The following is a 24392-nucleotide window of genomic DNA, read 5'->3' on the forward strand; positions in this document are numbered from 1 at the left end:
TAACTTGTAATATAGACAGTCAGATTTCTGGTTTTCTATTTTCTGTAATGGGAGCAGGGGAGGGACGACCGGGACTCTTTACACACTGAAATACAAAGATTCACTGAGCAGGACTCCTGTAGATGTCTGTGGAGCTCTGATCCTTGCGGGTTACTCTCGGGTGGAGGGGAGGGTGGGGAGGGGGGGGGGGGGGGGGGGGGGGGGGGTTTGGGTACATAAGAGGGTTTTAAATGCATGTCACAGCTTTTTTTGCATGAGGAATGTGCCTGCGTTTGAGCTGTACAGGGTCGAGGGCTAACAGGGGTTGACAAACTGCCTGCCCTACTGGAGGCTGCTGGGTTTCAGATGTATTTTATTAACGACTGCTGTTACATAAAAACTTTGCCAGGATTACATACTGTACAACAATAAAGAAGTGTTGTTTTGTATCTCAGACTCCTGTACTGCTCTTGGGAAACATTAGCTCCAGTACATGCCGCTCACGTCTTAGCATCACGTACGAGTCACAGAGGGAAGAAAAATAAAACATTTGCTGCAAAACAAAAAAAGATTGACCCATTTCTCAAGTTTTGACTGCACTTCCTGCAGAGCTGCAATAATTAGCTGATTAATTAATCAATAAAAAATTTCTTGTTTTAAGCTTTTTGTGGAAAAATGTCAAATGCGGCAAATAAAATAGTTTTTAATCCAGATTGTTAGAGGAGTTTTTTTGTAGAGTTGCTGGACACAGGCTGGGTTTTTCAAATATCGCTGGATATTTAGCGTTAAGAGAAACAGACACTTTCCTCTGTGACTGGAAATCCATGATACATGAGAGGCACAAACTCAGACTATGCAACATTAGCTGTGATACAAACTAAATGGGAAGTGGATTGCTTTTGTGTACACTCTGTTGCCATTTTATTAGGTACAACAAGCTAACACTAATGCAGGTTGATACAGCAGTCCTGCAGTAAATCCTCCCCTCATGAAGGTTGTAAAGTTACTATTATTTTGTCCACCCCATTTACATCACTGAGGGTAAGTAACAAACACTTGTATAAATCGGTGCAGTTCAACAATCAGCACCTCTTTCAAACACTTTCAGTGTATATTTGTGATTTCTTCACACAGGGTTATGGATTAGAGAACAAATAAAGTGACTGCAGAGGCTAAAGTACAGGACTAAACACAGTCCTCTGCTTTGAAACTGTAACTCAGCTGCTTTTTAAACTACAAGTAAATAAGACGCAACACAGATGAAATCCTTCTTCAGGTCTGCATATATTTTCAATGGTAACATTCATTCTATCAGAGCTTCAGTAAGGTTTGAAATGTCAGGGAACAACACTCTAGAAATAATCTGATGGCAGAAGAAATTATACAACAGAGGGATGAAACAACGTCGCACTTGATTCTGCTGCTGTGGATGCACTTAGTGCTTCTACCCTCCGGGGGGTGAGTCTCAAATTGTTCTTCCTTTATTCCTTGCATCTACTTTGTCCTCATTCACTTTTCAAAACACAACAGAGGAAAGAAACCCGGGAGCTTGGGAATTTAATTCATCCCTTATGACAAACTCACATAAAAGGGGGGCTGCAGAGAATGCAGAAACAGCAACAGACATTAAGTCTTATTCAGAAGAGGTGTGAGGATACGTGCATCCTCTAATCTCTGGAGTTTTGTGCACTCATGCCTGTTAATTAGTAACTGGGCAGGTCAGAATAAGCTCTAGAAACTGTGGAACTACATTTCCCATTGGGATTATAAGGACGTTTGACAAAAGTGACAGGCTCCAGTGCACACAGAACCACGATGGTGAAGAAAAAAAAATCAGGGAAGTTACTTTTCTTTTCCTGATTCACCGCTGCAGACCACGTTCCAAGTCAGATGCATACTTCAATCAGACTGCAGAGGATTCACTGTACTGTGCTGAGAATCAGCGAGGGTCAGAGAGGATGAATGACAACAGGGTCAGGAAAAATAAAAATCCAAAAATATATATTTATGTTTATATTTATATATATATTTATATATTTACGAGGTATGTATCCACAAAAAAAGAAAACACCCAAAATTTCAAAATAGGCAGTCTGTGTTTTTCCAAATGTGTCCTTACTTGCGATGCCTTAATATTAATAGTAATATCATTAGTTAAAAATTAAAAAAATAAAACTGGGAAGCTTTGTTGTCCAACAGCCGTGCTCTTATGTCAAACCTCGTAGTTTGGTTCTCTGAGACCTGAATCTCCAACATCAGGAGTCCAAAAGCACCAAGGCGGCGCTGGTATCTGGCTGCTGCACTCCAAAGAAAGATGGGGAAAAAAAAAAATCACAAATCTTAAATCACAAAGTCCCAAAAGGAAAAAATTCACTTCGTCCTTGAAGGAAGAAAAAAAAAAAAAAAAAAACAAGTGAAACCCTCCAAACCACTGATTTCCCAACAACCACGGTCACAGAGTCTCCAAGATGAGGTTTGGAGTGAGCAAAACTTTTGAGGTGGTGGCACCTGGTGGTGGGTGGGAGGGTGAAGGGAGGCCAGCCACAGGTCTAGAAAAGGTGTCTTTGTGCAACAAAACAAGCCTCAAGATTAAACAAAACAAGAAACAGAAGAACCACTGGCAGGTGTCCCCTCCCGACGATTGTTAGTTAGGCTGGCAGTAGAGGATCTCTCCCCTGTGTAGTCATGCTAGGTACTGCTGCATCGCCGTCTTCGCCCTGAGAGACACACACAGTCAGTCCACCCTGCTCAGAAACTTAATAAGCGTCGAATGAGACCGTTCTGTGTTTTCTGATTAGCTATTCTGTCCCACCTGTCGCTGAGGTTGGGGTCAGAGGCCTGAGTCAGTTTGTGCAGGATGTCCACGAAGCCCATCTCCCTCAGTTTGTCCTGACGCTCCTGAGAACCTGGTTATACATGAAAAAAGCAGAGAGGAAAATTAACTCATTCCAACATCTACAATCCCATTTCAGCTAATGTGCTAACTGAAATGAACAAGGTCAGATCTGCAGAGCTCCAAGAGGGACATAAATGGCTTTGTGATTTTTTTAAATGTTTACTGTTTGTTGAGTTTGTATTAACAGAATAATGCAATAACTTTGAAAGGGACAAGCTGGGAGCAGATCAGAACAAGGCTTTGTACTAAAATATGACCCGTTATATTTGTATCTGGAGACACATTCACTGTAATGTGAATATGTCTCCAGACCTACCACATTTCAGCATAAATAACAAACCTTCACCTCTCCTCACATCCCTCTTACTCCTCTCTCTGACCCCGGCCCCCTTCTTTTATTCCTCCTTTCACTTGCATAGTGTCTTCCTTACCTTCCTCCTCATTCCAGATAAGGTTTGAGATGCAGAAGGTGGCAGCGAGCTGCAGTTTCACATTCGAATGCCCCTGTGGCAACAAGCAGATGCCAGAAAAATTACCAGGGAGGAGAAACAGGACAAAAACACAGGTCACATAGCCTCAAAATGTCTAACTTCTAAAAAAAAACAACCGATAGTCTTCAGTACGTACAACATACTACTGCAACAATAACAAACTCTGGATCTGCTAAACAGAGAATCAGAGTCCAAACAGAGAATTATACACAATACCATGTAGTATTTGATTTTCTGGAGCATGTCGTCATTGGTCATGATGAGTTCCTTGGCTGTGTTGCCATCAGCGATGTTGGCTAGGATGCACAGCGTCTGACAGATAAGAGAACTTGTGTTACGTAAGCGCCATTATTTTAACATTTTGTTCGTTGTGATTCAGAACAAAAAAAAAATTGCCAACTGATTCTCTCTGATGTGCGTCCCGTTCTACAGGTACCATAACACCACAGGACGTACCGAAGTGGCTGAAGACTGACCCCAGGTGGTCAGACAGCAATCATGTCTCCAAACTAGTCTGCAGTGCAGGGGTTTTTTATGCAGCTGCTGGTTGAATTCTGTGTGAAAACCATTTGTAAGCATGAAGCAGAAGGAGAGCTCACCTGTTCTTTGACCTCTATACTGTGCTCTGCTTCCAGGATGAGGGTCACCGCCTGCATGATCTGCTTCCCATGAGAACTCATGATCTGGTCAATGTGCTGACGACATTACAGTCAAGAGTGGAGAGAAAGCAGGAGAGACTCAGTACGCATGCTGCATCTTTGATTTCTGGAGAATTTATGTAAAGAAACAGGGAGAAAAAAAAGGCTTTTATTTGCTTTAAGTCTCTTATCATGCTTATATGTGTGTCTCACCGGGCGTGTTGAAAGCAGATTGCGCAGCAAACCGAGGGTCTTCATCAGCACGTTGGTGTCGGGGTCTGATAGCAGACGGAACAACTGTTCTGTACCCAAACACCGAACTATCTCCACCTTCACCTTCTGATCTGCCTGGAACGCCATGTTCTTAACACACAGATGTTTTGTGTTGAAATAATTAGCGTGTAAAAATGAATTCATTGATCTGTTTAAAACAACTATCATCAAAAACACAATTTTATCTGTACTACTTTAAACATGGCAGCATGCACAGGGAGTATTTTCCAGTGCAGGTCACAAATTCAATGATCATTCCAGTATGTTGGTGGTCATATAAAGCAGTCGAGATAAGACTTAAAATCCTGTTCTTACCATCAGGGCCCAGATCCCATTGACCCTCAGTGCAGGACTGTCGCTCTGGGTCAGACTGCATAGTAATTCAATCACCCCTGACTCCAGGATGGGCTGCAGATAAACAGAAACAACTCGTCTCAATATTAAACCTGCTGATTTTTTCTGGCCACCTGAGGGCAGTAGAAACTAGTTATGAACAGGTCATCATCTTTTAAGTTCATATGGTGAACTTGTTAGCAACCCATCAGTTACAGAGCAACACAATCATTCACTTGAATTTATGACTCTGCTCACCTGATGAATCTAAGTTCAATATTTACTCTGTCTTTAGCTCTGTTTTTGTTTTCTACCAGCTCCTGAGGGAAATATCAGCCTCTTGAGCTGCTAAATGCTCCACTGTGTTCACCAGCTGCTCTCTGACTGTGTCTGCCTGCTGTTTGCTGCTGAGCTGCAGAATCAAGTGATTATTCTCAGTAAGTTAATCGTTTCACTTTTTCACACTGTCATTTGATGAACTGTTATTATAAAAACAATGTTTACTGCCACTGTAAAGAAATGCACCCTAATCTTCCGATATGCAAGTGTGTGAGTATGTGTGTGAGTGTGTACCTCTTTGCTGGGCGAGAACTCCAGAAGTAGATTGCATAGTGTAGAGGAGGCCATGACCAGGACTTCATCTGGGGCGTTCTGCAGCAGCTACATAACAGAGACACACACCAATATTAATGAATATTTATTTATTTTCACATTCACACACGCGGCCACATCCAGATTGAGAGTTGATGCTTGTCGAGTAATGTGACAAGTATCCAAAAGCAATTTGTTTCCCTACAAAGATGTACATCTCGAATTATCTTCAAACTCCCCTCACCTTCATGAGGGGTTTCCACACTGCGTGGTCGTGGAAGCTGGTCCTCAGCTGCTGCACCGATCGTGAGAGACTGTGAAGACACCTGGACAAAAAAGAAAAAAAAATACACAGGTAAGAACCGACACACACAGGACAAAGCTTAATGACAGTTGCAGGTCATTTAGTAGAAATTCAACCATTTGTCCAGATTTGACATTATCTTAAAATTCAAATCAACTTTAAGAGCTGTCATTACAAATTGCAAAGAAATGTTTGTTAAATTCTTGGTGCAGGGACTAAAGGTCACGTCAGTTTCAGTGTGTCATCCTCAGGGTGGGAAGAGACTCGCTTCACAATGTACCTGACAGCTGCCAATCGGACTTTAATGCTGGATTCTGACAGGCCACTGACTATTCTGTCCATCATGTTCTCTGTCTCAGTGATCTGAAGAAAAAAAAGAGGTGGGTAAGTAAATAAACATGTATGCACAGCATTATATACACAAACAAAAATAAATCCCAGGAAAAGTCACCTTTTTACGGATGTCTTCATCGTTAGAGCCTAGTGACGCATAAAGTTTGAAAGCAGCTTGTCTCAGTTCATGTGCATGTTTCAGGTCATGGTCCAGCTGCAAATGAAAAGAGTGGACAGAAAGTGAACTGGTGCATAAGATCAACAGGTGACAGATCTTTTTGTTTAAAAAAAAAAAAAAAAAAAGGGTTGATACAATTTTTAAAGTAAGCTCAGTTATTCATTTCTAATAATACATTTTGATACATTCAGTGCATTAATCATTATTCTCATCACTTATTAACTGCTGGGAAACATAAGCAGCAATTCTGCAAACACAGCTAAAATCTACACCAAGCAGTAGAGCCAAATCCAGTTAAAGCTAGATGGTGAGATGGCTAGTCTTTGCTAAAGCTGAATTTACTCACTGTTTCCCCTTAGCTGCTTCCTGAAATTGAAATATATTTATTTTGATGAACAACCATGTAGGTTATTTAGTTTGTTGTTTAACAAACATAAGCAGCTAAATCCAGTCATGGAGAACTAAAAAAAGGCTTGCTAAACTGTATCTAGCCTAGCTTAGCATAGTAGCATATTTAAATGTATTCAATTCTAATTTAATTATTTATATTGATTTCAATGTAATTATTAACAAATGGTGTATGGATAGCTAGGTGTACAGTTTATCCAGTCAGCCTCAAAATGTGAGTCTGCCTTATTTTAGATTGTAATTCGTTAAGAACTTTAAGACCAAATACCTACAAAACTAATGAGGTTCCCATCAGATTCAGCTGTAGTTTGTGTTTACTGCTAGTTAGCAAATGTTAGCATGCTAACATACCAAGCCAAGGTGGTAAACACTGTACCCGCTAAACATCAGTATGTTAGCACTGTCATTGTGAGTGTGCTAGCATGCCGATATTAGCCTTTAGCCCAAAGCACAGCCTCATAGTGCCTCTGGCGTGGCTGCGGACACAAGAAAAGGGCCCTCCCAGGCCCACTGACCCACCCTCTTGATATCAGTGATGGCGGACACAGAACTGGGGTATTTAAAGTAGTCAGCCAGCATGGCCACCAGGTGGTCGGTGGTGCTAGCGATCCTCTGCAGCTCCACGTCGGGCTCCATCAGGTAGGCCAGTGTCTCTGCACCCTCCACCCTCTCCTCAAGTAAATGCTCTTTGCTGCACATCCGCACCAGGCACGGCAGGGTCTGGATGTAAAACAGAAAGTCATATGTGCAGAACATAAATAAGTGTCTCTGATATAATGTCATGATAATAATTAATAATGATGTTAAAAGGAGGTTCAGAGGTCTCACAAAAGCCTGACCTTTAGGACTATGCAGCTGTCGTCGGTCCTAATGGCACCCGCTCGACACATGTACGTTAAACTGAGACAGAAGGACAAGTAGTTGCATTACAAAGCATACAAGAAATATAGTCATTTATTATTAATGAATAAGTATTAGTATGGGTTTACGTCACTCACCATTTGGCTGCTGTTAGCTGCATTTCAATGGGTTGATCCCTTTGCATCATTCTGACAAATACCTGAGAGAGCAGCTCCCCATCCACCAGCACTGCCAACAAAAATGTAAAATGGACTGATAAGTGACAGTCACATGAAGAGAAGAGAAGAGGAGAAGAGAAGAGGAGAAGAGAAGAAGAGAAGAGAAGAGGAGAAGAGAAGAAGAGAAGAGAAGAGGAGAAGAGGAGAGAAGAGAAGAGAAGAGAAGAGAAGAGAAGAGAAGAGAAGAGAAGAGAAGAGATCTTCTCACCATTCACCAGTGTCATGGAGACCTGAGTGTTCTCATAGGCCAGGACTGAGAAACATTTTAATGCCTGCATCCGGACCTGGAGAGACATTGAGTTTGTAAGAAGACAATGATATATGTGAAAAGCTGTGCCATCTAACTGGGTAATACACGTTGTGAGGGACAGCCATATACCTTATAAGAGGGTGAGATAAGCAGAGGGGCAATGTTCTGGATGGCACCGTGGTTGAAAAGAACTGTCTGGTGCTCTGGGGTCTGCAAACAATGAACATCCAGTCAACAATGAATTGTGCTCTGGCTACAAGTGTGCTGGACTCCACTGTGTTTGTGTGTGACCAAATACCAACAAATACCTTACAACAGTGGGAGAAGATCTGTGTGATGTACTCCTGGGTTCTCTGTGAGCGGCTCAGTAGAGACATTAGATGAGGAATCACAGTGGGGTCCTTAAAAAACAGAAAACATACACAAAGAAGTTAGAATTGACCTTGTCCTTGTTGTAATGCTATAATGCTATCTGAAGTGAGGGGGTGATTGATAAGTTAGTGGCCTAAGGTTGAAGGAGATGAGTTATACAGCTCTTGTTACATGAACGTGCAGTTCAAACTCGTTGAGTGATTAAGTAGAAAGTTTGAAGTTTATTTCTGTTCCGGATAATTGAAAATTGCAAGTCACAAACATGTTCCAGACCACCTACAGTATAGAGCAGCTGCACAGGGGTGACTGGACTGATGAAAACCGTTCTGAGGCATCGAAGACAAGCTTCAATGAAGTTCAGATCCGGACACAAGAGACCTGTGAGCACAAAACAAAAGTGTTGTTTAGATCTGTGTCTCCAAGCAAGTCACCACGGCTGTTGTCCTCTGCAGCAAGTATCTGCATGCGTGAGAAGGTGCGTGTGCCCCAACCTTGAAGAAGGGCAGGGATGATGTGACAGTCCACCAGGGACTTGATGTTGTTCTCAGTGCCCATGGCGAGGCTGCCCAGCACCACGGCACACTCTGTCCGCAGCTCCAGGCTGGACGAGCTCTGCTGGAGCAGGTATAGTAACCTGGAACCAATGAAGAAACACACACACTAAAGCAAGTTCACCTGTAAAGTGAAGGGAAGTTGATGATCGCAAGTTAAACTCTGGGGCTTTGACAGTTTTGCTGTATTTTCATTCTGTCTTTTAACCTACAGCTTTGTGTTGCTATGGATGGATGGACATACAACACAGATACATTTGTGCAGAATCCACTGCGTGTTATTGTGATTAATGAGCTATAGAATAAGACAAAACTACTAAAATGTGCCTTGTCCCTCTCAGGTATCTGGGACCGGATGGATACAGAGTAAGAAATGGCTTAAGGGGGGTGTCCTGGGTCATGTGCTATGATGAGTGCCATGTGAGTGATGGGCTCTGTTGTTGAGATTTGAGAAGCTTGGGGTTGGGAGAGCAATGATTTCCGAAGCAGTGTGTAATCCAGGACAACCTGTTGGAGACTGAGAATAGTGAGAAAACAGGTGGAGCAACAGAATAGTATGGACTGAATTTAAGTCTTGTTGACTTCACATAAGCATCTTGTGTACCAACACTGTCACGTCTCTCTCGTGAGTGCACTGGAATAAAAATTATAAAAGTCGTAAAGTGGAGAGTAGAAAGAGAGACGAAGTGGTCAGAGGCAGAGACGTGTGCAGAGACTCACCTCGGCACAGCTCCGAGGACAATCAGATTGGCCTTCTGCTTGTTGTTTCCTATGACAGCATTCTTCATGTCACTGTGAAGTCAGACAGATGAGAGGTCCCTTCTTGGTAATGTATTTGAAGCGACTGTGACAAATGTACTTTGCTAGCATAACAAAAGTTTGAGAGTTGATGTGGTAATGACTTAAATCACGGCCTGAAACATACAGCCTAATTCTTTCCAAATTACAGTGTAACAGTATATCAGTAAGGTACAAACTGATTTATACAGGGTACAGTATGATCTATTGAGCAACAATCTGGTGTTTGTGTTCCCTAACTTCGCATCTTGTTCTAATGTACCTACATGTACATTCATTGAGCACTTTATTAGGAACACCATACTAATACTGGGTCATTCCTCCATTTGCTCTCATAGACTTTGGAAACCTTCGTCTGAGATTCAGCTCCATGTTGACATGATTCATCGCATCATCTCTTCAGATTTGTCAGCTGCACATTCAAGCTGCCAATCTCCCGTTTTACCACATCCCAAAGGTGATCTGATTCAAAAGTGGTGACTGGGAAGGCCACCGAAGTTCACCTTATAGTTCCCCCTCAGAACTGTTACTCACTGGATGTTTTTTGTTTCTGGCTCCATTCTGAGTTGAACTCCAGAGACTGTTGTGTGTGAAAATCCCAGGAGATCAGCAGTTTCAGAAATATTCAAACCAGCCTGTCTGGCACCAATAATCATGCCACGCTCACGGTCGCCCAGATCACATTTTTCCCCCATTCTGACATTTGATGTGAACATGAACTGCAGCTCCTGCACAGTATCTGCATTGATTTTATGCACTTCACTGCTGCCACATGTTTTGCTCACTGAATAACTGCATGAATGAGCGGGTGTACAAGTGTGCTCAGTGAGTTACTGTTAATTGTGAAGAATAACAGTGTACATCATCATAGGCCATGATCTAAAGTTACTGTTAGTACTACTCCAGCAGGCTGAAAAAGGGAACTTTTATCCCAAAAGTTAGAATATATTTTATCTTTAAGTACAGCTCACTATGTTTCATTAAGATGTATTTTACCCTGTGGTGTCCCTGGGCAATATAAGCTTAGCTAAAACAGTCAACCAGTACAGAGATGTGTGAGGACAGTATACAGTGCAGCAGAGGCCAAGAGCTAGGTCATATAATAAGTTATAAAAACGACAGGCAGGCAGAGGTCAGCCAGACCGACATTTCCATATTTGAACAGAGAAGGTTTACATCAAGCAGATGTTCCACATATTCGCGTAGGGATACAGAATGAGCCTGTCCATTTGTGTCCGCTGCATTTTTTTCCATGCAGCCTTTCCCCTGCTCTGCAAGTGCCCCAGATGATATCAAATAGCAGGTGAGTGAGGCTAGTGGAAAAGTACAGCTGTAGCAGGCAGTCAAGTCAGTCAGGTGCTCAGCTAGTGGAGCAGTACAAGCCGTAACCAGAGCTAGTCTCCTCAGAAGTTAAAAATAACAATGTAATAGTCAGAGTCCAGGTCACTGCAGTCAAGACAGAGAGTGAGAGTGAGAGATATGAAGTCACAATGGACGGCAAAATGCATTTTGAAAGAGACCGTCACATGAAAGGGTGAGCATGTAAACACAGAGTTCCTGCATCTGCAGGAACACCACCGTCCCTAATGTTTTCTACAGAATACGTTCCATGTAGGATATTCAAATATGTGCTTTTACACACAAAAGCAATTTAATCAAAAACAACATTTCAGCAACACCTGGTGACTTGCAGGAAGAGTGTGGCCTTACTTCAGCCAGTACCTTTCAGTCCAGGACCTTCATCAGCGTTTAACAAAAAAAACAAAAACAATCTGGTAGAGCAAGTGGCTGTGCTGAAACACACTGGATGAATAAAGTCCACACTCCAGTAGGCTGGCTGGTGAAGTAGCAAAAGGACAGGGTTTCATTTATTGCAAAAGAATTAGTTCAAACTCTGAATATCCTATCCCCGCCTGCACTAGGGGAAAAAAATCAGTTAAGTTCTGCTGGACTTACATGACTCCCTGCAGCACTTTCTGTGGGTCGGGGTCGAACAGTCTGTCAACATAATGGCGACTAGTGGCAGTAACTTCCTGTATAAGGAAAAATACAACAGATATATTATTGACAAAATTCACTGTCATAAAAATGCTAACTGTACCCTGCTCAGTTTCTTTGTCACATATAAACACAGAGACACACACAACAGAAAACAGAAAATAAAGTGAACAGATTTTAACATACTTAGTGGCCTTTTTAAAAAAAATACATTTTAAAGTCAGTTTGATAGTAAAGATAAAAAGCTGAGCGTTAAAGCCTGAAAGACTATATGTTTGCGTAATCAGGATTATTTCTCACTTGAATTTCAAGATCTCCAAATATTAGGAAAACAGCAATTAAATACAACTTTCAATCATTGATTTTTGATAATTTAACTAATTTAAAGGCCTTTTAATTTGCTTGCCAACCCTGACAGACCCATAGTCGTGAACACTGACACACACACAAGCATCCATGGCACAAGGACCCTTTGGAAGCTGTTAAATGTGGCACCCGGTGGCTGCACGTTACAACAGAAAACTTTGTTTATATATCAGTTACAGCTTTAGCCAGAAATTTCCACATGACCCCAGAGGAGTAAACCTCATCCGGCTGACAGCACGCTGATACTACAGGCTTCTGGTGCCAACGTGGTGCTGGCAAGGTGCTCAGCACGTTCTGTACCTGCACAAACCTGCCTGTACAAATCTGTTTATAAACCACCTTTAAGTTGCACGGATTACATTTAGCCGGTATGTGTTTCAGACAATTATAGTGCATACAACAACGGAGCTGCTTATGTTCACAAAGGTACAAATGGCCTAGTAAAACACAAGCTAGCATAAGATCTTAGAAGGTCTAAAACAGTCTTCTCTCTGCATGGACCTAACGTGGGGGCGTTTCACTACTGCGATTCTGGTTAAGCTCGTTTTCGCTGCCAATGTATTGCTAACTTTAGCAAAGATAGACCTGGTGGCCACTGTCACCTGCTAGAATATATTACAATGTCATAACAACTATTTGCTAGACTTTCGGTTGCTGACAGAGCTAATTTTACCCTGTGAAAACTCCTGGAGGTAGGCAACCAGTGAGTGACGCTAGCTTAACCGTATGCTAGTGGTTAGCTAACGTTAGCAATCTGAATAACGTTAAGTTTACTATTGTAATTAGAAAGCTGCAGCGATTACGGGCAAGTAACATCAGATGGTTAGAATAAAACTCGGCCCTGTAACTTATTTTCCATTCTGCATTATGTATTTTTTTTTAACGTGTATGGATTATTATAATACGAACTGTGGTGACAGCACTGTCACTTAGCAGTTAGCTGCTAACTCATTCCGAATGACACTGACAGCTACATCGTTCGTTTGATTTGGTTTACGTTTCACACCGACGGGGTGAGCGCACGTTAACCACATGAATCCCTTGACATGTTATGGACGTTCCCGCCCGTCCGGGCAAGATCGGGATAAAAATCGCTCTCACCAACAGCTACGTAGGCGCACCGCTCCAGTGCTACATGTTGCAAAGCCTCTAACTTAGCTTGCAGGCTAACAGAAGACCCAAACCTTTGCAGTTTGACTGATCAAGTGATAGTAACCCCTCACTGCTGGAGTGAGCATACTATAGATCTCACAATGCTACCTGAAACTATGAGAGTGACACTCACAGACAGCACACTGATGCGGAGAGGGGCCTCCAACAAGCACGCCATCTCTCTTCCCCCGATCGAGCGCCCCAATCGGCGCAGCACTCTGCAGACACTCCGCCCCCCAGAGCAGCTGTGAGCGGCTTTTAAAAAGTAACTGCAGCTCGGTCACGCAGCTCCTCGCTAGCGTTATAGTAAAAACTAGTAATTATATTCCTGTATGGGCTGAGCTATAATTACTAGCAGCAGATATACAAGAAGAAACAACAGCGCTAACTTGGAGAGCTGTCTGACAGACCGTGGATTTGTCAATGAGGTAAATTTTGTTTATAAATGTGACGTAGTGACGTCTCCTTCAGATAGTTTCGGCACAGTAACTTGACCCATACAAACCACGTACACCGACACAAAAATAAACGATAAACAACAAATATCTTTTTGTCATGGATAAATGACGAGCCTGCCACTAAAGCCAACGAAAATAACAGTTCATGAAGATATGGATTCCATATCTTCATTTTTCCAATTCCACAGTAGTCTCCTTGACTAATCGTGGACCCTCGCTTTTGTATCTTGCTTATAACACCGTTACTGAAAATATTATTTATTTAAAAGTGTGTGTTACAGATACAACTTTTAACATGTGCTTAACAACACATTAACGTAAATTATAATTTCGTTAGATATTGTTTTGGTCGAATCTGCTGCCAATGATCACAAATGTTTTGCTTAAGTTGGTGACGCTGCGCACATGCGCCGTGGGTTATGGACGCGAGGTGGGAAAATTCATTCTGTCGTGTCTGTACGAATCTCTAACATAAACATGTTTTTCAGAACTAGTTTGTAAGTTTACGACCTTTGAAACCGGCCACACGTAATCTTTAGTTCTTCATTCATCACGGTAAGTGCTCGGTTGTTAGCCTGTTTTGTTGTTGTAAGCGTGTGAGAGAATTGTTGGTTCACTGTTTTCTTCAACATGATGTAACGTTACGGTCCATTTTATTAGCCTAGCTTGCTATTGCATGTACTATTTTGTTGCTAATTTTAAGTTACTGATAATTGTAACTGGACCTAACTGCACGGAGTAGACTAATATTGCAAAGGCCTTGTTGATACGCATATGAGATTCGTAGCGATGTCCAATGTGTCAGATAAAATCTTCTGGTAACACTTTGTTGTGCAAGTTTTCAAAGCAACGGGAAGAAACCGAGAGCTGCCCGCTCGCTGTAAACTGCGGCGGCTAAATGTCCATCACAGATTATAACGAGCTTGTTGTGTCCTAACAACAGACTTAAAGCCAAAGATAGTTCAGTTTGCAATGTTATAAGACAAAGGAAACCTGATTTTGGCGTTCCGGGGTTCAGTGATGTTTATAGGTTTGCTACCGAATAACAGTCTCCTGTGTAGCAGTCTTGTAGTAAAAAAAGTAGTAAAAAGGTAATTTAAGCTACCTCTGCTTTTTTGTGTTTAGTGTCCCATGTGTTTATTACACTTGTACGAACTTGACTAAAGCTGCAACAACTAGTTTGTTAACTGACTCAAAGAAAATCAACTGGCAAGTATTTTGATAATTGATTAGTTGTGTGAGCTCTTTCTTAAGCAGTTGTGAGGGTTTTTTTGTCACAATATTTATTTGACATTTTCTAGACCAAACAATGAGTCAGGTATTAATAATTCACCATGACTCAGGGTGACGTCTTCAAATAGTCTTTAAATTTCAGAAGCTAAAACCAGCAAATGTTTGTTGTTTTTGCTTAAAAATCATATAAATAGTTGCTGAGAAGTTTTCTGTCAGTTGACTAATGGATTAATTGATTATTTGTTGTAGCTCTACCTATCATGACTGATACATACATTTTCATTGAAAAGAATAGCACTGCCAGTGTTTTGTTCCCATACAGATCAGCAAAAGATTACTTACAGACAGCAGGTCTGTGTGTGGAGACTGAAGGGAGCACAGAAAACAAACCAACCCTCACTGTGAATGTGATTTGTCTTTGGGAATCTGCAGCTTACCTGTTTGTGCAGCATGAAGATTGCAGTAGAAGGGTGTTGCCATGGGGAACTGGACAAGATCTACGAGACCATCGGCTATCTGGAGAAGAAGGAAGGGGTGAAAGTGGACCTGCTGCTTTGCTGTGGAGACTTCCAAGCAGTACGAAATGAGGGAGACATGAAGTGCATGGCAGTGCCAGCCAAGTACAGAACGATGCAGACCTTTTACAAGTCAGTTCTTTTGTTATTTTTTATGTTTCAAACAGTGCAAGATACCAGTGAGAGCATTTAAAACCATAATTTTACTGTCTGCTGCAGATACTATTCTGGAGAGAAGAAGGCCCCCGTCCTGACCATCTTCATTGGAGGGAACCATGAGGCTTCCAACCACCTGCAAGAGCTTCCTTACGGAGGCTGGGTGGCTCCCAACATTTATTATCTGGGTATGGACCAGCAGATAAATACATGTGATTATTTAGTCTGCGTGCCTATCTGTTAATTTCCAGACTTGACTTTACCATATGTCTTTAGGTTATGCTGGTGTTGTTCGCTACAAAGGAATTAGAATTGGTGGCTTATCTGGAATCTTCAAATCACGTGACTACAGAAAGGGTGAGTTTTTTGACCGTCTGAATGATTGAAGTAATACACACTACACAGTGTCTTTACAAGGAATGTGTGTTCTTTAAGGTCACCATGAATTCCCTCCATACAACCCTGATACTCTTCGAAGTGTGTATCACATCCGAAATATCGAGGTGTTCAAATTAAAACAGGTAAATATCACAGTTTCAGCTTGATCTCTTGCACACATCTCAAAGGATTGTTCTCTTATTTATCCAAACAAGTACATTTTCATTCCTAATCGTTTATTCCCTCTAAGATTCAGATGCCCATAGACATTTTCATGAGCCATGACTGGCCTCGTGGAATCTACTACTATGGAAGTACAGAGGAGTTGCTGCGAAAGAAGAAGTTTCTGCGTCAGGAAGTGGAGTCAAATTCTCTGGGAAATCCTGCCGCCGAGGAGCTCCTGGCTCACCTCCAGCCCAGCTTCTGGTTCTCTGCACATCTTCATGTGAAATTTGCAGCTGTGATGCAGCATCCGGTGAGAGTTTTCTGCAGCATTCTGTATTGCTTCTAATGTCAGTATTAACCACTGATTCATTTTAGAGATTTAGTCATCTTCGTTACCATTCATCTAATATACAAAGTTATTACACCAACTCAGTGAATTCTCTTGTCTTTAGGCTAAAGGTAATGCTGTCCCACGTGTAACGAAATTCCTGTCTCTGGATAAATGTTTGCCCTATAGGGAATTCTTACAGGTGAGAGAATATTTTATTGTTAAATATACAGAGATCAAGTCAGGTTTAATGTGTAGGAACGATAGTTCAAAGCCATGATATGTTCACTTGTGTTGCAGGTTGTGGATGTTCCAGAGAGACCGGGTTCATCTGAGGGTCTTGAGTATGATCCAGAGTGGCTTGCTATTCTGAAGGCCACAAACAGTCTACAGAGGACCACCCCTCACCCCTGGAACCCCCCAGAGAATAATGGCCTGCACGAACGGTACACAAAAAAACAGACGTAAAGCTGTGTGCAGAAGTTTGGCCAACCCTGGGCAGATTATGTATTTTGTTGATTTTTGAAGTGGAAAAAAGTGCATACAAGTAAATACAACCTGTAACAGAAAATGCTTGACTAAATCAGCACTTAGTAAAACCCCCCATCTGTGAGTTTAAATGTTTTTTCCATTTGAGTGAAAATGTGCTGATAAAACAACAATCTGCTTCAAGCAATAAAGAAGCTGTGGCTGAAGCTCCACTGAAAAAGTTCTAGCCTGCGCTCGCATGTCACAATTCCAGCTGAACCTGTTTTTATAAATCAGGCAAACTCTTGGAATCAAGGCTTGGCAAAATGGAGCTGCTTGAACATAAAAGCTGAAGATTTTCAGTTCACTAACCACAGGTGGTTGTGATAGAGACTGCACGCTAAACCAACAAAAACAAAATCCAGGATCGTTTGTTAAATGATTAAAATGCACACTCAGTTTGCAGCCGAATACAGGTGTTAAAAATGGCTTGACCATCTCACCTAGACAATATATAAGAAGTTTTTAGGGTTAGTTTTTTTTTTTTTTTTTTTTTTGGTGTTCATTTTGCAGTGTCCAGCGCCTTCAGCCCTGAGGTACACACTGTGCTCAAAGCTTTTTCTCTTGCTCATATTCAGTTTTCTGCCCTGAGACAAAACAAGCAGGAGAGGGACAGAGTTCAGTCCTTACTTAAATGAAATGACACGGCTGTTGGGTTTACAGGTTTGGTTCATGTTGTCTTTTATGATGTGGATTGTCTGTGTCCCTCAGGTGGGACTTCAGAGTTTCAGAAGCAGCTATGATGCAGGTGGTGGAGGATCTCAGCGGCGAACTTACCATTCCAGACAACTTTAGCCGGACTGTGCCACCTTATGACCCCAACAAGCCCCAGCACCACGCCGCCCCCAGCTGTAACACCAACCCTCAGACGACTGAGCTCTGTGCCACGTTAGGTCTCACAGACATCTATGCCCAGGCTGGGCAAGGAGAGGATGAGCTGGGGAGACTTCAGGGCAGTACTGGAGGGGAGGAGGATGATGATGAAGATGGAAACAGTGTGGGAAGTGTGGATGAGCCCAGCGAGTATCCAACTGACACTTCGGGGTTGTCAAGTTCATTTAATCCTGATGAGATCACTATAGAGGATGAGTGGGAGGAGGGAGAGGAGGGAAAGGACGAGGCTGAGTCAAAGGCAGCAGTGGAGGGAGACAAACTCCCTGATGTCCCTGTAGGTGAAGTCCACACCCCCAGCCGTATGGTTCTTCCAGAGCCCAAATCTGATGTCTCACCCACTCACCTGTCCCACCTGATGAACCTGCCACCTCCCTCCCACTCCACCCCAGCAGCAGTTCACTCGCTCTCTGGAGCAGAAAGAGAAGGACTGTGCGAGGGCGGGGATGAGGACACCTCAGCTGCACGGATTTTAAAACGGGCCAGCGATGAGACCGGGGATCCTGGCAGCAGAGGCACAACTCCCCGAATCAAACGCAGGAACCAGCTCATCTACACAACAGTGGAGGATGAGGAGTGTGAGGATTAGGAGTCAGGGTGAGAAAAGGCAAAAGGTGAGGACTCATTTCACACCATTTGTCACAGAGTGTACAGTTCTCCATTAGTTAATATTGATTTGACATTAATTTATGTGTTTATGGCCTGATTTTTATACAACTTCCAACGTGAGCTACACAGAGTTATTAAAATTCCCTTAGACTGTACATGAGAAAAGAGTTGTGGATTCAGCGTGTACAGAAAGGCAGTTACAGCCATGAACATTTTTCTTTCTTAAAATCTGATCACCTTTTTATATATTTTAATCAAACCAAGAAAATTTTAGAGAAAAGTTTTTTGAGTTGTGTGTTTATTTTATTTTTGTACATGTAATTTCATGACAATAGCAACAATTAAAGAGGCTGGAAAATTTAAAGTATCCGTTTATAAATTAAATGAATAAATGCCATCACAGACCATTGTTACAGCCACAAACATTCAGATGGGACTAATAAAAGTGTGGCTGTTAAACATGTTTCACTCATCTGAAGCACGTGAAAGAAAAGCAATCAGCATTCTGCACTCAAAGTGCCGTTCACAGCTTTATTGAACACTCTACATACTAGATGCTGATGAAAAAGTCTTGGTGATGTTGACCTGTCATCTCATTTCCACAGAACACTGAACCTACTTGTGATCACTGCAGAATGAATAGGTGAATGTCATTTATTGTATATAATGTGCCGATGAGCTGTTAGTGTCCTGAAGGCAAGAGCAAATCATTTTAGCTTTTGAATACTTAATGAAAAACGCGTTTTACTTCATTTTCCTGTCCTGTCCCGTTTGAAACCCTCAGTTAGTTCATCATATTTTTATCAATATGCCTTAATATGCATGGGCATAAAAATAAAGCAGAACAAAAGATTTTCCTCAACACCGATATTTAAATCAAACAGATTTATAAGATGGATTAGAGTCTTTCAAACGATCCACTCCAGGTTCAGAGTGTGCTCTGCTAAAGTCAACATACACTTTCATTAAAGTTAAGACAATAATATATAACATACAGTGTATTCAACAAGATCTCTTTACATCCATACAAAGAGCCAATACAGTATAGCCTAATGACAGGGTGCCAGGTTATTGATTTATGGTGAAAGCCAATGTCAGAAATGGTTTTCCTGCACTTTGCCTACAAAGTACACACTTAAAGAAAGCCCCAAACATTATTCACAGAGAAAGAAAACTGAGAATAGGCACTTCTGTTTTTTTTTTTTAATTCTTTCCTCATTTTCTTCAGCCAAGCTTTGGACAGCAACCAAGCACACAACTCCGTTTTAAGAGCATCATATTAAGTTAAATGAATCCGTTAAACCATTTAAGATCACTATGATTTCATGTTCACCAACAACTTAGCTTCAGAACAAGGGACAAATGAGGAACACATTAAACACAAGATGGGCAGATTTTCTCCTACAGGGTAAAGTACAGGTTCATCACAAAACTCATGTTTTCTTACCTTCCTGCCTTTCGTTCCGTCCCTAACAGTCCGTCCAGGACAACGGGCCCCAATATTTTTATTTATCTGATGCCAATAATTTCATCTGGACAGAGCCATAGATGGGCTGTCACTCACTGTAATGACTGAAAAATGACATTAAGCTCTAGTATTTGAAGCATTAGTACTTTCTTTGGGTTTAAAGGAGGCTTCCTGTGCTACAGACGTGTAATTAGTTACAGCTAACAGCCTTCAGTTCATACACAGCAATAACGAGCTGCAGTCTGTGAAGCTTAGCAGTTTTCCTTTTGAGCACTGAAGCAAGCCACTGAAACCCAACCGAACTTTTACCAGTTCTTCATGAAACAAGCAAGTCTGTGAGGCCAAATGTATGGATGAGGAACACAATGTGAAATCATCAGTTCTGTAAAGACAAACTGTCTCATTACATCAGAACTTCTGTTAAGTTTGAGTCTGCATCTGGACAACAGGAGAGTGAGTGGACTGGGTGCCTCAGAGACACCGGGGCATCAATACCAGCAGTCAAGATAAGTCAAAACACTGGACAGTAAATGCGCACAAACCGACTTATGTTGGACAAACTGTGCCACGGGTCTTATCTGATGGTGGGGAAGGTCAGGCAGGACAGAGAGGGATTACGAATCACGGGCTCATTCCAGGGGTTCAGTATGTGGCATTATTCACAGCAGGATTTGATTGATTCAGCACTAGGAGGAGACAAAGCAAGCAGGCGCTCCGGCTCTGACAGGGAGAAGAAGAAAGCAGCCGCAGCCTAACTGCTTGGCGTCTTTATTTTCTGCCTTCCTGTCTCGGCCTGTCGCCAGCGTGTGCTGCTCAGTTTGAGCATTTTCACACAATCAAACGGGGCTGTGATGGAGATGTTGCAAGGCAGAGTGAAAACAAAGAAACTTCACCATCAGTGCTAAATACTACAACAGGCATGTCACTCTCTTCCACATTCTTTATTTTGCTCCTCTCGATCTCAGTCTTCACTATACCCCACCCCCACCCCTTGTAATTTCCAAATGCAGAATCTCAGTTGTTGGTCAAGAGACACGGATGTGAAACACTTCCTCTGCCTCTGCTTTTTCTTTCTTTCCTCTTACTCTTTGAATTTCTGTCTGCTTGGACAGGGGGGACACATGGAGGGGAAGTGGGTGAGTAGATGACTGGGTTTCCCCACATCAGGCCCACCCCTGTAAGTTGGTTGAAGGAGACAGGATGGTTGAAGGGCTGTGGTTGTGTGGATGGTGGAATACTGGTGGAAGCTGTGGGGGTCTAGTTCCCGCCGCAGCAGGCTCGGGTAGAGTGGGCATCTGGGTCCTGGAGATTGACTCCCCGATGTCGCGCTGCGTGTGTGGGGTTTTGGGTGTCTGTTTTTGGCATCTTTTTTGCTGCAGTAGGAAGAAAAAAAAAATCAAATATTTCTCACTAGAAACTATTTGGAGAACACACGTATGACCTGACAAACATCCTGGACCGAGCAGAGCTGGGAGCAATGACTCCAACAGCCTGACTCTCATTCTCCTCTGAGATAAAAGGTCTAATTTTTGTTTGAATGTAAATGAAAGAGACGCTCACCAATGGCCAGGAAGAGCTCGTTTACGTTCATGGCCGTCTTTGCAGAGGTCTCCATAAAGAGCAGGCCAGTGTCTTCAGCATATGTCTGGGCTTCCTGCAACCAACAGCACACAAACAAATACAATTATAAAATCAACAGTAATCTGAAAAACAACAAACGCTAAAAACAGATGGAAGCTGAAAAGAACCTAAATCTTTCTTATCTATAAATAATGGGCTCTCAGTTGAGCACAGACCTCTGACGACACTAGACAAATCTCTGAGCTGTGAAGTGCTGCTTCTGCCACAGATAAGGGTTGTGTTCTGTATTTCTGACACATTGTCAGGTGGCAGATGACTCATGAGGACTTTTCAACCAGGATTTGAAAGGAACTCATGAGAAAAAAAGCTTCGTATCCCAGATCTGGACAAGCATGAGCCTGATTCCCACTCCCACAGTTAGCCATAGATGTACATAGAGAGTAAATGCTCTTAATTAACTGTTTGCATGTGACATGAAATTGATATTCAGAGGTGCAAATGAATGATAAATCAAATTATGCAGACCAAAGTAATATGAATTAAATCTGAGTGTATTACCTCATACTCTACTAGTCTCTTCTCTGCCAGGTCAGCCTTGTTCCCAGCCAGGGCAATAACAATGTTAGGACTGGCCTGCCTCTGCAGCTCCTTCACCCAGGCCTTGGCTCTCTCAAAAGTCTCCTGCACAAACACCAAATCAAGGTCAGAACACGTGTGTAAACACCAGGCAGCAATGACCGAGGTCATGGGTTCTGTGCATGAATAATGCAGATAATTTAGTCATCAGTTAAGGTACAGACTGCTCTGTAAGCATGGAGCTCAGCACTTTTCTAGTATAATATTTAATGTTAAAATCAGATTGTCCAGGATACTAGTTTATTACTGTAATTTAGCTTCTGTGTAATAGTTAATTTCTTCTTATTTGACAATTACACCTTTGTGAATTAAACCACAAATGTTTGAAAAACACCTCTGCAGGCAGCAGCAGTAATTACCCAGAGTAATTATTTGGACAATGTCAATATCGTCAATATTGCACAAAACTAAATAAACAAGTAAGTAATGAGTTTATGTGTTTATACCGTACCGGCTTGGTGATGTCGAAGACGACGATAGCAGCCTGAGCTCCGCGGTAATACATAGGAGCCAGGCTGTGGTATCGCTCTTGTCCTGCAGTGTCCCAGATCTCAAACTTCACTGTGGTGTCATCTAGACACACTGACTGGGCCAGAAATGCAGCTGGACATAAAGACAGACAAATGACAGGTTAACACACAACAACATAGCAAACCTGCCATCACTCATCTGTCAGTGGAGGGAAAGAAAGCGAAGTGCATTTACTCAGGTGCTGCGCTTCAGTAATTGTTCCTTCTGCATAATGAGTACTTCCAGTTTTGATACTAATAATTCTGAACTTTTACTTAAGTTAATTTTTGAATTCAGGACTTTTACCTGTAGCATGATGTCTCCACACTGTTGAACTGCTACTTTTTTCACCACTGTTTTTTTTTTTTTTGCTACCACTTCGTTGACCTGGTTAAATTTTTAATCAACACAACAAACGGCCTTCTTGCCCTCTTATGTTCACATTTCTTCTCGACCTCACCTCCTATAGTTGTCTCCTGGAACTCATCAAACTGTCCCTTGACGAAACGCAGCACCAGGCTGGACTTGCCCACAGCCATGTCCCCCAGCAGCACCAGCTTGAACTGGCAGATCTTGGTCTGTGGTAGTGTGCCGTTGGAGCGGCCTCCACTCCCTCTGGAGCTCATACCGGCCTGCGTAGGAGACGGCAGGGGGGCTGGGCCTCCTCCCTGGAGTGGAGACAGGTGCTTCTGGGATGTCAGTCACTTGCCTCCAAAACTGTAGACTGCAGTCGTGTCTGGCTGATGATGTCTTGACCTCTCTTCTCTCCGAGTTTTATCTGTGTGAAGAAGTGAAAGGTTTTGTTTTGGTGCAAGATGACATCGCCCCTCGCCTCACGTACACTTTTCTTTCCTTCTCAAGGCAACAAAGGCCTCTCCCAGTGGATCCAGAAAGTCTAAAGATTAGGGTTTTATCAGGAGAGGTGGAGATCTGACATGAATCCTAGAAACAGAATTCACCTGCATTGCTGTACATCAGTGGTGGGAAAATAGTGGTCTGGGGGCCAAATCCGGCCGTACAACAAAAATATTTACCCCCAAAATGAAAGCTGAAGTTTTCCCTTTCATAGTTTGTCATCAAGACTTTTTTCACAAATCTGCTGTGACAACAATGTAAATAACAGGCTTCTGTAAATCCCAATAAATACCTATAAGAAATAATCAATGATTTGAGTCTCAAACAGGAAGCAGTCTAAGAGACGTGGTGTGCTGATAGAAATAATAACCAGGAGCTGCAATGATTAACTGATTGGTTATATTGGTGAATATCTGATCCGTAAAGTCTGAAGATTAGGGTTTTAGAAAGAAGGGTGGAGATTTCTTCGACAAGACACCAAGGACGAGTTACACACAGGTTAGCACGGCCAGCAGAGCTGCTTTACATCTACCAGCCCTGATTATCTGATGTGTTCAGTGAACTGTGTGTGAAAATGCTGCTCCGTTCTCAGCAGTGAGGGCAGAGTTTAACGGGGATGCTGCGCCTCAGATCGCTGCCTCCCAGCCCACAGCGCCGAACATCACCACCACTGCACCAAATTAGTCCAATGAAACATTAGTCAAACCTCGGCGTCGTGTTGTGAAGTGTCTGCACGGGGGGCAGCTGGCATGCCTGCACCCTTCCACCATCAGGTTACTCCCACAATAAATGTTATCACATCACCAGCCCTAGTCTTGCGTTGTGTGCTAACGGGACACCGCTCAGGTCGGACGAGACAAAACTGAATCAAAGCTTCATATTTCGACGCCCATTTGAACACACTAATACCACCGGTCCGTCTGATTAACGTGTCCCTACCGAGAGGACAACATTCAAATATTTACCGTATATATTGTCGTTTCGGCAGCGCGAGTATCGCAGCCTTAACTGTTGACAATTTGGCTATCAGCTGGTAGAAGAAAATGTTAACACACTTCCTGTAAACTGGCGCAGGCGCGCTCCGTGCCGCA

The 24392-nt window shown here is 42.5% G+C and overlaps 3 protein-coding genes across 4 annotated transcripts; 1 reads left to right on the forward strand and 2 right to left on the reverse strand.

The window, feature by feature from the left end:
• Window positions 1-1244: 1244 nt before the first annotated feature.
• armc8 (armadillo repeat containing 8) lies at window positions 1245-13410 on the reverse strand. Its single transcript, XM_041057762.1, has 22 exons — window positions 13124-13410; window positions 11431-11507; window positions 9397-9468; window positions 8617-8759; window positions 8406-8503; window positions 8062-8154; window positions 7883-7963; window positions 7712-7787; window positions 7423-7513; window positions 7264-7324; window positions 6944-7144; window positions 5957-6052; window positions 5786-5868; window positions 5446-5527; window positions 5184-5270; window positions 4593-4685; window positions 4218-4367; window positions 3966-4061; window positions 3583-3678; window positions 3307-3379; window positions 2792-2885; window positions 1245-2696 (listed from the first exon to the last, which is right to left on the reverse strand). The coding sequence occupies exons 1-22, from the start codon at window positions 13166-13168 to the stop codon at window positions 2663-2665; spliced, it is 2022 nt and encodes a 673-aa protein (XP_040913696.1). The 5' UTR covers window positions 13169-13410; the 3' UTR covers window positions 1245-2662.
• A 458-nt stretch (window positions 13411-13868) lies between these two features.
• dbr1 (debranching RNA lariats 1) lies at window positions 13869-18881 on the forward strand. Of its 2 annotated transcripts, XM_041057047.1 has the most exons (10): window positions 13869-14003; window positions 15114-15328; window positions 15416-15540; window positions 15629-15709; window positions 15788-15873; window positions 15981-16205; window positions 16348-16425; window positions 16524-16669; window positions 17463-18256; window positions 18857-18881. In XM_041057047.1, the coding sequence occupies exons 2-9, from the start codon at window positions 15132-15134 to the stop codon at window positions 18229-18231; spliced, it is 1707 nt and encodes a 568-aa protein (XP_040912981.1). In that variant the 5' UTR covers window positions 13869-14003; window positions 15114-15131; the 3' UTR covers window positions 18232-18256; window positions 18857-18881. The 2 variants fall into 2 exon arrangements, with proteins under 2 accessions (XP_040912981.1, XP_040912980.1); XM_041057046.1 differs by lacking the exon at window positions 18857-18881 and having other exon boundaries at window positions 17463-18548.
• Window positions 18882-20659: 1778 nt separating this feature from the next.
• On the reverse strand, window positions 20660-24353 carry rab5b (RAB5B, member RAS oncogene family). Its single transcript, XM_041057048.1, has 6 exons — window positions 24267-24353; window positions 22907-23224; window positions 22388-22539; window positions 21859-21981; window positions 21280-21373; window positions 20660-21092 (listed from the first exon to the last, which is right to left on the reverse strand). The coding sequence occupies exons 2-6, from the start codon at window positions 23070-23072 to the stop codon at window positions 20977-20979; spliced, it is 651 nt and encodes a 216-aa protein (XP_040912982.1). The 5' UTR covers window positions 23073-23224; window positions 24267-24353; the 3' UTR covers window positions 20660-20976.
• Between the last annotated feature and the right edge of the window lie 39 nt (window positions 24354-24392).

The sequence above is a fragment of the Toxotes jaculatrix genome, chromosome 15 (assembly GCF_017976425.1).
Source record: "Toxotes jaculatrix isolate fToxJac2 chromosome 15, fToxJac2.pri, whole genome shotgun sequence".
In the NCBI taxonomy this organism is placed as follows: domain Eukaryota; kingdom Metazoa; phylum Chordata; class Actinopteri; family Toxotidae; genus Toxotes; species Toxotes jaculatrix.